The sequence below is a fragment of the Triturus cristatus genome, chromosome 1_1 (assembly GCF_964204655.1).
Source record: "Triturus cristatus chromosome 1_1, aTriCri1.1, whole genome shotgun sequence".
In the NCBI taxonomy this organism is placed as follows: Eukaryota; Metazoa; Chordata; class Amphibia; order Caudata; family Salamandridae; genus Triturus; species Triturus cristatus.
Window position 1 is genome coordinate 684,626,621 of NC_140579.1, and position 14,252 is coordinate 684,640,872.

At 46.7% G+C, this 14,252-nt stretch overlaps 1 protein-coding gene across 5 annotated transcripts in view; it reads left to right on the forward strand.

Moving 5' to 3' along the window:
* NMT1 (N-myristoyltransferase 1) overlaps window positions 1–14,252 on the forward strand; it is a 413,873-nt gene that overhangs the window by 255,790 nt on the left and 143,831 nt on the right. For all 5 annotated transcript variants that reach the window (XM_085647087.1, XM_085647088.1, XM_085647086.1 and 2 more), the window contains one exon: window positions 14,074–14,218. In XM_085647087.1, coding sequence (XP_085503213.1) covers window positions 14,074–14,218 — 145 coding nt within the window. The remainder of the gene's footprint in view (window positions 1–14,073; window positions 14,219–14,252) is intronic.

Genomic DNA, 14,252 nt, shown 5'->3' on the forward strand with positions numbered 1-14,252 from the left:
CCATCATAGAAAATGCACATTCATCATCCGACACCAAACCTTTCTCAATGCAACCTTCCATCGGTAGTCTAGACGAGCAATCTGCATGGACATTGGCACTTCCAGCAATATAACACACATCAACACTATACTCCTGTAGTTTTGATAAGTGCAAATAAGTCTAGAAGAAGCAGATCCGATTCCATTTTCACCTAGCAAAAATATAAGAGGTTTGTGATCCATGCAAAGTAGAAAATGTGTGCCCCCCACACGTTTTGAATTTCTCGATGCCCTGCGCACCTGCCAAAGTTTCTCTCTCAATGGTACAATATCTTTTTTTCAGCGTCTTTTAAAACCCTTGTTGCAAACACAATTGTATTTTCCACTCCACCCACCTGTTGACATAAATCTGCACCAACACCAATGGCACTTGCCATCTGCAGTTGTAATACTTTTAAAACCAGGCACAAAGGTTTTTAATGATGATTAAGATTATTTTATGCCATCAAAAATCTCCTGTTATTTGAGAGACCAAACAGATTTTTTTTCTTGCTGAGCATTCTCTTTGAGTTCCATAAACACTGCGTAACCCTCCACAAAATGAGAATAATAATGACACACCAATAAAAAAAAATAAGTTGATCCTTATCAACAGGACAAGGAGCATCCATCCATGCCTTAACAAAATCATCTTTTGGCTTAATTTCCTTAGCTTTAATTCTATGTCCAAGATAATTCACAGATTTGTCCACCTTACAGTTCACCCTGTAAACAGTCATCTTATTGATCTGTGATAATTCCCAGAGCTTTGTCTAAAATGCAATTGTGTTCTTCCACACTAACTGCAAAAATATCGTTCTGGTATCCTAGGAACAACCTTAATAAGGCAATACATCCGCTTTTGGAAAACACTGGCCGTTGATGTCAAACCAAATGGGAGTCTCAAGTACTTATAAGCACCAAAAGGTGAACTAAAGGTTAACTGTGAATTCTTCTCTAATGCCACCGGATTGTATGCTGACCTTAAATCAGTGTCACTTGTCACCACCCAACAAAGTCAAAACCTCCTGAACTTTAAGTAAAGGATGGCAGTCAGCAAGAATATTTTAAGAGGCCCGAGGTCAGCACATAAGTAACTGCTCACCTTTTTTTAGCAAGAAAAATAGCACTGACCGATTTAGAAGAATTTGCCAATTTAATGGTGCCGTTGTTGCGCAAATTTTCCAAATACATATTAAGTTCGTCTCTGACACGAAGTCGCACATCCCGTACCTTATGAACAACAGTAATGGCATTTTCTTTCAAAATTATTTTATTTTCGAAACCTTCCACCTTCCCTACTTAATACAGAAATATGAAAATATATTTGTGGAAGATGTTTGTAAGACTATCAGACTTCTGTTGAAGCATCATGAGAGGAGTCTCTGTATCTGGTCTCAAAATAATACCCAACGTGCCTTGATCATCCCATCCCATAATATCTCTACCATTGATAGCAACATACATTTGGGTAAAAATTCTCCTACCTGAAAAGTTTAAAGTGTCCTCAAAAAATCCTACTGTTTCAATTTCACTGTCCCCATGTGCAGTTGCTCTGATATCAGGATTCTTTAGCAAAGTATTGGACTATAAAGGGCTAAAAGTAGATTCTGCTAACATGGCAATAGAAGAGCCAGAATCACATCCACCCCTCCAATGCATACATTACAAAAAGGACCTTTCTCAGAATCAATTTGAACAGTAAGAATTACATTTTCAGGTTTAAGTATTTCATGAAGGGGGCATGGCTAACCACCGAAGGGAATGACTGCTCGGTACCTTATTAGCTCCAAAGCGCCACTGCCGAACCATCCGGTTATTTACACCTTTCTCCGGCCCGATTCGTGCCCTACTGCCCTCGGAGGGCTGAGGAGGTGCCCAGCAACATTCGAGCCAAGTTTGGGGTGAATCGCTGCTGCTGTTTTTGGTGAGCTCCACGGATCGGACTCTGACCGGGAGGCCTGCCGCTGGGAGTGCGACGGCACGGCGGGCCCTCATTACGCGAGGCCGCGGCTTTCGCCTGCTCCGGCGGTGATCTTTCAACACACTGCATTTGGTTTTGGCGGCGAATGCGTGTCGCCCGGAGCCTGGGTGCGGCGGCGGAGAACCCCTGGGCAGCTTTTGAGGTTCGGGAGCTTGTCAACTGCCGCGTAGGCCCCTGGAGGCGGCCTCGTTAACGTGACAAGCGCAGGTCAAGTGTCCAGGCCGGAAGGTCTCCTGAGGCTGGTGCGAATACCCTTTATGGTCTTAAGCTGCGGTGGCCCCCGAGGCCCTACGACTGAACACCTGCGCTCCGTGCTGCCCTGGTGGAAAAGCGCTTGAGGCCTGGAGTGTGCGCCATCGGGCCTGGGCTCCCTGCTAATGCCTCGTGGTTGGCGGAATGAGTACTGATCGCCATAGCGAGCTGAGAGGCATGTGAGAGAGGGCATGGGGTGAGTGCGGCCCCGACGGTGCGGTGTCGCTTCTGAAGGGTGTATGGACTGTGGCTGGCTATTTCACCGTGAGGGCCGCGTGTCCTCAGTCATACCCACTGTCTCCCGTGACCGATACCTTGCTCACGACGCACCTAACAAGATCGGATGCTGACACGGCCAATGAACTGAATATCCCTGGCATGCTCAGTCCATTGGAGAGTCTCTGTGGAGCCCTTGTCGCTTGAGGGAGCACACTGTCAGGTGCGACATTTTAACGCCGAAGGTCTTCATAGACAGTAGCTACGCCATATCTCTGCTGCCTCCCTCCCATCCAGAATAGGCACTACTGACTTGGAAAGCGGTTGTGCCTCCGGGCTTGGACTGGACACAGGAGTTGTACGAGGGAGGTGGTTACCCTAGCGGCGGAGGCCTGCTCCTGGGCTGGAATCCTACCATAACGAGCTGAGAGTCTGAGGTCTCCATAGCCAATCAGCCGAAGCGGCGAGTCCTGTACTATACCCCTCGGAGTGGGTTGCCAGTCGGGAAAACTGACAGGCCGGGTGAAATTCTTCACTGCAGGCGGCGGGGAGTAGCGATTGCGCTCTGACTTTAAGTGGGGCAGCCGTGATAGGAAGCATGGCCACAGGACGCACTAACCGGATGACGGCCCAGTCCAATCTTGAGAAATTTGCTTGGCAGAAACAGCAGACTGAGGACCTGATGGATTCGGCGACCCCTGGAGAAGTGAAGGACCCCTCAAATAGGGATCTCCTCGAGGCAATCACAGTGATACGGACCTGCCTGGAGGTGAGAATTGACAGTCGCCACGGATGTGGGACTGATCCGGGAAGATATGAAGAAAGTGGTGGAGAGGGTGGTTACAGTAGAGAGCACTACAAAGGACTTGGTCAGTGACCCTACCTTGCTCAAGAACCAGGTCACCGAACTGCGCGCCTCTCACCAGGCGATGGCCCTACAACTGGACGACTATGAGGGGAGAATGCGGCGCAATAACATCCGCATCATTGGAGTCCCGGAGCGCGCGGAGGGGCAGGCGGCAGATATTTTTGTTGAGGAGCTGGTCCATAAACACCTCCAACCTTGACGCCTTTCCAAATGCTTTACAATCGGAAGAGCTCGAGTTCCGGGGGGCCGTCCGAAGCCGGGTGCACCCACCCCTCCCCCGTTCCCTCCTGGCTCATGTGTTAAACTTACGTGACCGCGACGTCCTACTCCAGACTGCACGTGCAGCCCCACCACAAAATCTTGAGAATAGCAAAGTCATGTTCTTCCCAGACTTCACTCTGCGTGTGCAGAAGTAGCGCCGTAGCTTCCTGGACGTGAAGCGGGCCATCCGTGACCAAGAAGTTAAATATGCCATGATGTTTCCCGCTAAGCTGAGGGTGGCAGCCAATGGGAAAACGTGGTTCTTCACTCGCCCAGAAGACGCTTGGGACTGGCTGGAGGGTTGACGCGCGGTCAAAAATAAGTCGAAGAAGGGGTCCTTGGCGGCCTCTGATGCAGCTGACTGGCGCCAACAGAGACGCTCTCCTCCAAACTCTGATACTGATTCCCAGGGCCTGACAGGCGGACGCTAAGTTGTGGTATGGTAAGGTTGCATGAAATGGGTCCTGGCCCCCTGGGGTTCTCTGGAACTTTACTGCGTATGGTTGCATGGATTGGGCCTCCGGGTGCCGGGATCACTGAGGAGCCGGTCCAGGTGGGAAAGGTAGGGTGAGCTGTGATCCGCGTGGGGTGTGGTGGACCCTGGTCCGTGAGACTGATAAATGCGAACTATGGACCTACTAGTGATCTCCATTGCTATGCTAGCCCACTGGATCCCTGAAGTCTATTGACTGTAATTTGAATTTAGGGGCATACTAGACTGACGCTCCATACTATGGGCATTAAAAACAGACGACTCCGGGCCGCTTTGAGCCTTTATGTTGCATGATGTTTTGGGGGGGGGGGGGTGAAATCGGGCCGAGAGGAAATCGTTTTTCCTGTTCTATAGTGGAAGGAATGGGGAGGGGGGGGAAGCGCACGTTCCCTGGAGTTGTATATGGGTGGGCGACAGGCACTCTGCATGTTGGGGGTGGCGGGCGGTTCTGCTCCTGCTAAGCAGGGAGGGGGGTATGTTTTCATGGGTTGGGGTTACTTTTAGTTTTCTTTGTTGGGGGTGTTCGCCAGGCAGCCTCATTTTCTTGATTGCGAATATCCTATGTAGCATTAGTATGATGGTCAGTGGTACGTTACTTCAAATTGGGTACAGAGTTGAGCGTTTTGGGCGGTCCCTGGAGGATTGGGTGTGATCACTGTGCAGCCTCGTTTTCTTGATTGCGAATATCCTAGGTGGCACTAGTATGATGGTCAGTAAAACGTTATTTCGAATTGGGTACAGAGTTGGGGAGCGTCTTGGGCTGCCCCTGGAAGAAGATGGCAGCGATTGGGGGGGGGCGGGGGGCAGTCTCCTGACTTATCTGGTTAATAGGGGGGGGGTTTGTGTCTTGATGGCTCCCAGACAGGGACTTAGTGTCTACCTGGAATGTGAACGGCCTGGGGGACAAAATTAAACTAGGTATAGTCCTGCAATATATTCACCGTTAGGCCCTTGACATAGTACTGATGCAGGAGACCCACTTGATAGGCAATACATGCATGACGCAAAACAAGAAGGGTTATCGTATGATTGTTCATTCTGGGTTCACTACAGGTTCCATGGGAGTGGGGATACTCCTTCGCAAGAGTTGTCCATACATCACACAACGCACCTGGACGGATGTGCAGGGCAGGTACGCAGCAGCTTCGGGACTCTGGGAAGGGAGAGTAGTCAATGTTGTCTCAGTATATGCCCCGCCTGGCTTGCAGCGCCTAACCCTGCAGGACATTGGAACTTTGGTTCTGGCCCTGCCGGAGGGCTCCTTGGTATTTGGGGGCGCGGGGGGGGGGGATTTCAACCTAACTATGGATTGCCTCCGAGATAGACTTCCGCCTAGACCGGATCCGCCACAGGGCTCCCAACTCCATAGGTTCGCTGACGCTCTTGGGATAGTAGATGTGTGGAGATTGTTGAACCCTCAACACGCGCACTATACACTCCAGTCGAGAGTGCATGGCAGTCAATCCCAGCTCCACTACTTGTTCACACATGCACAAGACGTACACAATTTTGTGGAGCCTGCAACTCTTGTCATGTGGTATATCTGACCACTCCCCAGTGATGGCAGTCTTTGGGGCACGGCAGATCAGGCGCCCTGGTACAATTCGAATACAGCAGTGGGCATTGAAGGTTCCCCACATTAGGGAGGGTCTTCGCCAAGACACAGACTTTTACTTCAAAGAAAATGTGGGGTCGGTCGAGTCGGCGGTTACACTTTGGGGGGCATATGGTGCGGTAATTAAAGGGAAAGCATTGTCGCTGATGGTGGGCCACAAAACTGAGCGCAACAAGAGGGTGGTCGAGTTGGAAACAGACAGTTTACATTTGGAGAGGGCCCTAGCCAGGGACCCGACTCCCGAGACGCGGCATAATATTGGCCTTAAGAGACTAGACTATAAACAACTTCTGATGGAGGACGCTACTCTGTGCTCCCTGGCCACGCGACACCGTATATATGAGCAAGGTGAGCGCACGGGTAAGCTTCTCGCGTGGCTGGAGCGCAAGGAACGGGCATCGAGGTGGGTTAAAACGGTAATGGGCCCTGATGGCATGTTCATAACGGACCCCCAGAGGATTGCTGACGTGTTTGCTGCTCATTTTGAAGAGGTCTACCGGGTCCCACAGCACTCACAGGCCCAGTGGGCTGCAGACATTCTGGCCACTATTAATGTAGCGTGCATATCGCCGCAAGGTAGGGAGTCACTCGAAGCTGACCTCTCAGTGGTATAAGTCCAAAAAGCAATTTTGGACGTCCGGTCAGGCAAAGCGATGGGTCCAAATGGTCTGCCCATTGAACTCCTTAAACCTATGGCCGTGAAGTTGGCGTCCCACTTGCTGAACTTATTTACTGAATGCTATGAATTAGGCCGTCTACCGACTGAAATCCGGGATGCTGCGATCGTGGTGATCCATAAACCCGGTAAACCGGCGGAAGAATGCAAATCGAACCGTCCTATTTCGCTGTTGCCAGTGGACGTAAAAATCCTTGCCAAGCTTGTGGCCAATCGCCTACTCCCCTATCTACCCGATCTGATCCATCCGGATCAGTCGGGCTTCATGCCGGGTAGGAACACTGCTAGGAATCTCCGTCGCGTCCACAGGGTGCTGGGAAGGGTTGATAAACTCGAGGAAGAAGCAATCTTACTGTCGCTCGACGCCATCATGGCGTTTGATACGGTGGAGTGGGAATACATTTTCGCAGTACTCGCCCGTATGGGGTTGGGTCCCAAATTGATTGGGTGGATCAAGTTATACGGGCATCCCACGGCACACGTCTCAGTCAACGGCTACCGTTCTGCCTCTTTCCCCCTTCATCGGGGCACGAGACAGGGTTGCCTGCTGTCGCCACTCCTTTTTGCCATGGTACTGAAGCCCCTGGCGGTCTGGGTGAGGGGCGACCCCGAAATCCGGGGCCTCAAATGGACTCGAAACCATAAGGACCGTATATCGCTCTATGCGGACGATATATTATTATATCTGGCCTCACCGGCACGATCCCTACATCGGGCTCTTCATATTTTCCACATATTTGGGGTACACTCTGGTTATCGGATCAACTGGTCCAAATCGCAAATGTATGCCCTCTGGGGCAAACCCCCATCCAGCCCTAGGGGTTATGACATACCAGTGGTAGAGCAGGGTTTTACATACTTGGGCATATTTCTCACGCCCGACGTGAATCTTTTTTATGAACGGAACCTTAAGAAACCCCTGGACCATCTGAGATCGGACGCCACGCACTGGAGGTCACTGCCCCTGACTCTGTTGGGACGCACCTCCCTGTTTAAGATGCTCGCTCTTCCGCGTTTTCTCTATGCCATAGAAAAGGCTCCTTACCCGATCTCTATTTTTCTCAATTCGAGGGGGTGATGCGGGGGTTGCTCTGGGAAGGTCGACCCCCAAGAATAGCCGTAACTAAACTTACCATGGGGGTGGTATGACTGGGGTATAGGTTTGCCAGATTTACGCCTTTACTACCAGGTGTCGCAGTTGGCACCCATAACCAGCGTTCACAAGGAAAGCCATTGGTCAAATGATAATGCACATGAGTAGATTAAGTTCTTGTTAATCTTCTTCTTTAATTTCCACAAATCCTCCAATCCCTTGTGCCAATGCGTTCCGTCGTTAATGGCAATAGGCCTGCGACTTCCTCAGGGCTGGAAGTAACACAAAATTCAAGGTTGTAATAACAAAGTACAGTTCTCATAAAGCCAAGAAACCCAAAACATTGCACCCAGTGCAAAGGGCTATCCAAAGAGATTATTTGTGAACATTATAAGTATAAAAAAATATAATAATTTCATCAGCATGATGATTGAAGCAATGACTCATTAAACTCATTAGCATCCAATTCAAAGTTACAAATTTCTTTTTTGCATAATTCACTACATTTATCAACAATAATATTATAGAATAGCTCACATCCTACTTAATTTACAGTGATTGTTGCTACCGTGACATTGTGGTAATCCTATTCGAACCAAAAGATTCATATTATAAGGATAAAACCCTTGTGTCCTTAGGCTTAAGTACCATAACTTCAGAAAGTACCTTAATAATCCTATTTAAAGCTGAATCTGTAAAATCAAAAATAAAATTGCTTCGAAAATAAGGCAATGGTCTTTCATGGCGTGTGTTTTGATCAAAAACGACCGCGCTCTCAGAAAAGTAAATCTTACCTCAATCAAGGTAAAGCATTATAGTATTTGTCGGAGTAGTAAAGATTCTACAAATATCCACAATAGGACTTCTGGTATTTAAAGCTGCCAAAACGCAAGTACGTCAAATCTGCAAAATTATAAAGTAAAATTAAAAAAATTCAGCACCCTTTACTGGTTGATTGTTATCTCATTGCCAACGTTAAAACAATCAAATATAGCCAATCCAATGCATCCACAACTTTCTTCCGATAGCTATCTCTGATCCAAAATTGTCACCATTATAGAAAAAACGCCACTATAACATACCGTGATTTTCGCTCCTATGTGAATCGTCGTGAATCGTGATTGCAAGATAAGGTCCCCAAAATCTGGCACCTAAAATAAATAATAATATTCTAAGTCTATAAACTTCAACACGGTCACTTATTCCAATGAATGCAATGTGTGATGCACGCGACTCCAGTACATACCTTCACCTCCGTGAACTCAACCCGAATACAGGTAGTCACCGAGACTTCCTGGTTCGTCACTTAAGTAGAGTCACGCTAACACTGAAAAGGGACTAAAAGACAGTATCTTTTAGTCCGCTCCATCTTGGAATGGGAAATGGATATAAAGCATTCGTAGACATTTCCTAGTTCGTCGTTTTGCGCGAACAATGAGAAAGGACTAAATTATAATTCCTTTTTATCCGCGCCATCTTTAAATGGGAAAGTTAGGAATACAGGTAATTACCGAGTATTCCTAGTTAGTCATTCAAGTAATATCGCGCTAATAATAAAAAGAGACTAAAATGTAATTTCTTTTAATCAGCGCCATCTTTGAATGGGAGAATTAAATATGCAGATCAAATTAAGTATTCGAAAACCACTATTAGCATCCGACATAGACGCCATCAGTAAAGGACTCTGCTGTGATTAACTCTTAGATTGATCAATTTAAATATACAGGCCAAGTTTATCAAATAAAATTCCGAAATGATTACACCCAACAAAATACATGAAAAAAAGGGACATGGTTTACAGCAACTGTATACTACATGTCCCATGGACAAGTCATAAATGTGTTTAAACCACCGCTCTAAAGCAATTTTTTCACATGTGAGTATGACACCACTTCCAGGCCATGCCTTCAAATGCTCATAAGAATTGCAGCGAGAGAGTGGTATTTCAGTAAATAATAAATTATACGCAAACCCCCATAATTCCAATTACATAATAACTTAAATAAAATCAAAAATCTCAGTCACCAAGAAAGTATTGTAGTTCCTGATCAAAATTAAGACCGTCCTCTACGGCCCTCAGACGCATGATCCACTTTGCCTCTGTCCTACGCAACTTAAGTTCTCTATTCCCACCACGTGGGTCTAGTTTCACATGTTCTATACCAAAGAACGTAAAAGTTTTATTTGGGCCTTGAGCTTTGCAGTTGTGTACATGCTCCGCAATGGGATATCTTAAGTCATTATGCTTAATAGCCCGTAAATGTTCACTAACACGTTCCTTCAATGCTCTGATATTACTTCCCACATATATTCTAGTACATTTACATTCTATAATGTATACAACGTACTTTGTGCTACAAGTAATGTTAGTTAATATGGTATACGTTTTACTGTTTTTGTTCTGAAATTCTCTGGTTTTGTCTTTAGCACATCTGCACATTCCACAGTGACCACACTTGTAAAAGCCCTTAGAATGTTGTGTTAGCCAAGTTTCTGATTGTTTGTTCACTGGGTAACTAGGGCTTAATAAGGAACCAAGAGTTCTACCTCTCCGAAATGTAATTTGTGGTCGTTCAGTTAAGCAATCCACTAGAGTTCTGTCTAATCTCAAGATGTGCCAGTGTTTGCACATACTTTTCCTTAATGTAACACTTATAGGTGTAAACTCAGTTATTAATCTGATCGGTGATACTGTCTGTGCACTGTCTTTTGTAGCTTTTAAAGAGGACATGCGTTTGATTTTTAAGGCCCTAGTTTTGGCCACCTGTATATCGTGTTTGCCATAGCCCCTCTGAAGGAACCTCCTCTCCATAGCAGAAATACATGATTCAAAGTGGGAGTCTTCGCTACAGTTCTGCCTGGCTCTAATAATTTCTCCAAAAGGAATTGCTCTTATCTGATGCCGGGGATGAGCACTTTTTGCATGTAAAATGGCATTACAGGAGGTAGGTTTCAGATACAAGTCACTCTGAATACAGTTATTGCTAATATATAGTTTCACATCCAAAAATATCACATTGGTGGTACTGTAGTCAGTAGTGAACCTAATATTCATATCATTAGAGACTCCGATTGATCCAGCTAAAGGTACTCCACAGGGTAGGAGGTTGGACGCACTCTGTTTACGACACTGCAACCAGACTGTCACTTTCACTCACGTACTCTGGGACTGCCCCCACATTCAAGCCTATTGGGTGGATCTCTCTCGGCAAATGCCCAGGGCCTGTGGTAAACCTATTCATCCCTCCCCCAAGACTTGCCTCCTTAACATCTGGGACGCAACAGACCTCACTCAGATGGAACAATCGTGGGCGACAATGGGCTGGATTATAGCCAAACGTAATATTGCTCAGAAGTGGGGCTCTACGGTGCTACCACGGGTGAAAGACTGGGCGACCGATATGGACTATGCTATGGTGGCTGTAAAGGCGGTGTTCAAGACGGATGCCCCAAAAAGTGGGACAGTAAATGGGGGAAGTGGAATAAATATAGAGGCGACTTATGCATTTCCCCCACGGTGGAACTTCAAAGGGAGAGGCGGACAATACTGGATCTACGGGATGGAACAGGAGGAATCCTAACACCGGGTGGCCACCATTAGAGCTCTGCGGGGTGGAAGGTGCACACAAATTCCAGATGGTTTCTCTCGGCTGTTTAACTATATCTGCTGTCAAGATTGCTTGGGACTGTACAAAATAATGTGTTAAGTATCCTCTTGCTCTATATAACTGATAGATTGTCATTTCAATTCATTTTTTGCGTTGCCACTGATGACTCTGTAATCCCTGGAAAGTTGCTGCTTATTATCAATAAAAATGTTATTTAAAAAAAAAAAAAGAAATTCATGAACGCCATTAACTTTTCCATTACTACTCGCTGTGCTTCTACAAACTCTGATTAAACACATTTGCAATCAGAATCATTGGTATCTCCGAAAACAATCTTCGGACTCCCGATATCTGTCATGGTCTGCCTCTTCTGCCCCTGGTATCCCTCTAGGTCGCGTGGGTGTATGCCTGTGTTCCGAGACGGAACAAACCCCTCACTTCCGGACTTGGCCACTAGCGGTCTAGTCTCTCTGGGAACCACCGCAAACGTCATCAGCGCTTCCGGGGGAATCCGCGTATCAGAAGCGGCTATTCCCACGGGCCGGCGCTTCGGATTCTGATGCTGGTGCCGATTCCGTTGGGATTGTGTATGCCGCTGCCCCTGCCGGAGTACTCGTCCATAGACGTCGCCTGCTCCCCTGAAGCCAATTCCGGGCAATCATCGTGCGGATCAGCCACGCCGCGCTGAAGCGTATTTTGGTGGTTGCTCTCTTCCCCGCCTCTCTGCGCTGGGGCACATAACTGTCCTCGAGTCCTCCACGTCGTGCTGAAACGCCGGAAGGTACTTTCGCCCAGTCACCGCGCTGGGGTAAGGTATGTGCCATTGCTCTTCCTGCAGTTTACCTTGCCTCAAGGCGGATGCCTCTTTTTCGTACTGTCATAGCGCAGGAGCGCTTCTTCTTGGTTTACCCGTACTTTATCTTTAGCGCAGGAGCGCTTCTTCTTGGTTTACCTGCATCTCAGCGCCGGAGCGCTTCTTCTTGGTTTGTCCGTACTTTGTCTTAGCGCAGGAGCGCTTCTTCTTGGTTTGCCTGTATCACAGCGCAGGAGCGCTTCTTCTTGGTTTTTACAAGTTCTTTCTTGAGCGCAGGAGCGCTCCCCTTGGCCAGGCATATCATCCCTTCCTGGTTAAGCGACCTTCCCTCTAGAGGTAATCCTCATTCCCCTCACAAATGTATGTTGTTGAATTGGGGGTCAGCGTATTAATGTTGTAGTAACCAGTGTGCCCTTATCTTCCTGAGCAGCTGGTGTCCATCCACACTGAGGGACGTCCCACCTTTCCATCTTTGGGTCATCTGGTCCTTGATTGGCTGCCATCCCTTCTCCCATCTTACTCCTAGTTTGTCACCGTTCCAGAGTAGGGTAAGGTGGGCGTAGGGGGTAGTGGCTCCTGTCGTCTCTGCGAGATCTCTCCACAGGTAACCGGTACCTTGTGGGGAACCTGACAATATCAATCAGTCCCCTTTGTAATTCTCATAGTTTCTTCAAGAGTAGGATTGACATCACATAACAAATGCTCTTGCACTTATTTAGACGCACATTTCAAAACAATCTGATTTCTAACATGTTGATCCACCCCATTCTCAAAATTTCTAGTACTTTCAAGAATACATAGATGCAACATATTGATCAGTATTTTCTTCAACCCCTTATTCTTGTGAATAAAAATTCAAATGTTTCACCATCACACAAGGTTCCTCCGAAAAATAATTTGCTAGTTTTCTGTGCCTCCAAATACTTATTCCAATCTTCCTCTGAGACCGCTGAAGTTCAGTTAAGTTATCAAAAGTTTTCTGCGCTTCAGCACCCAAGTAATTAGTTAAAAGCAGCAGTTTCGTTGGTGGTAAGTTACGGCATCTTTGGCCACCAAGTAATTTTGAAATATCACAAACCAATGTTTCCATTGTTGGTACTTTCCAAGATGCTGTAGAAAATATTGAATTTATTGAATGGCCCTCCCCCACTTCGCCATTGTTTCAGAATAATGAATCGCCCTGTCCCAGTTTCCTATAACTCCTTAAAGTAGCTACTCGAGAATTATGGAATAAAAGCTACGAATAAGCTGCTACTTCAAAGTAGTCACGCTAAAACATACTGTACCATAAACACCTACACAGTGCAGTGGCGATATGCACCTGTGAATCCCAACACATACGAGCACGGCAGTTCCTGGTAAAATCAATAAATTACCTCTTCACCCAAATAGCAGCAACATGCATGGTGTCATCACCACACATCAAACAGCCTATGGAATGGCTGTTTTATGTGTGGACGTGTGCTTCCATCATATTATGTCGTCCACAACATTACGCCTGGCTTTAACGTCACCGAGAGCAGTACGCTCACCACGATCAGTCGGCACCAATCCAAGCTGAAATCCATAGGGAATACCACCAAAATACTCCCAAGTAGCCAGGCAGGTGGGTGGCGCTGAACCACAGCGCCGGTTTTGCATTGGCAAGACGCTCTTAGTCAATGCACTCTACTCAAAGATAACACTCCTTAAACTCCTCGCCAAATATGTGGTATTCATTTACCACCACTGTTGGCATCCTGAAGAATCATCCAAATATGCCAAGTAAATATTAAACGGGTATTTAATATTAAATAAGATTCAAGAGTCCATCAGACATTTCCCACATTCCAAACTCCAGATCACCAACTACTGCCTAAACGGTCAGTCATCTAGAATCAGAACACCTTGTTAGTCACAAGAACTCAAGTACGCTCTCAACATATCAGTATAAAACAATGTAAGAAGAGATATACAAGAACAAGGATGCCATTTAACTGGCTCACTCTACACATTTGTATTTTTCTCCATTTCTGGGGGATATTTAGTTCTTAATCTCCTATCTGAAGACTGGTTATAAGATAAACTCTCTTGTCCTTTGTTCCTCCCAAAGACTTATTTTGCTACCGATCTGTTTGATCCATACTTTATATCCCTTCCAATATTTGTCCTCTTTTCTATGATTTTCTTTCTCAGGTGAACGCCTTGCCAGCAGAGAGAATTCAGGAGATACAGAAAGCCATCGAGCTCTTCTCTGTAGGCCCCGGGCCTGCCAAAACCATGGAGGAGGCTACGAAACGTAGCTACCAATTCTGGGACACGCAACCTGTCCCTAAACTGGGTATGAGGAGCTTCAAGATTGTTGCATTCTTTCA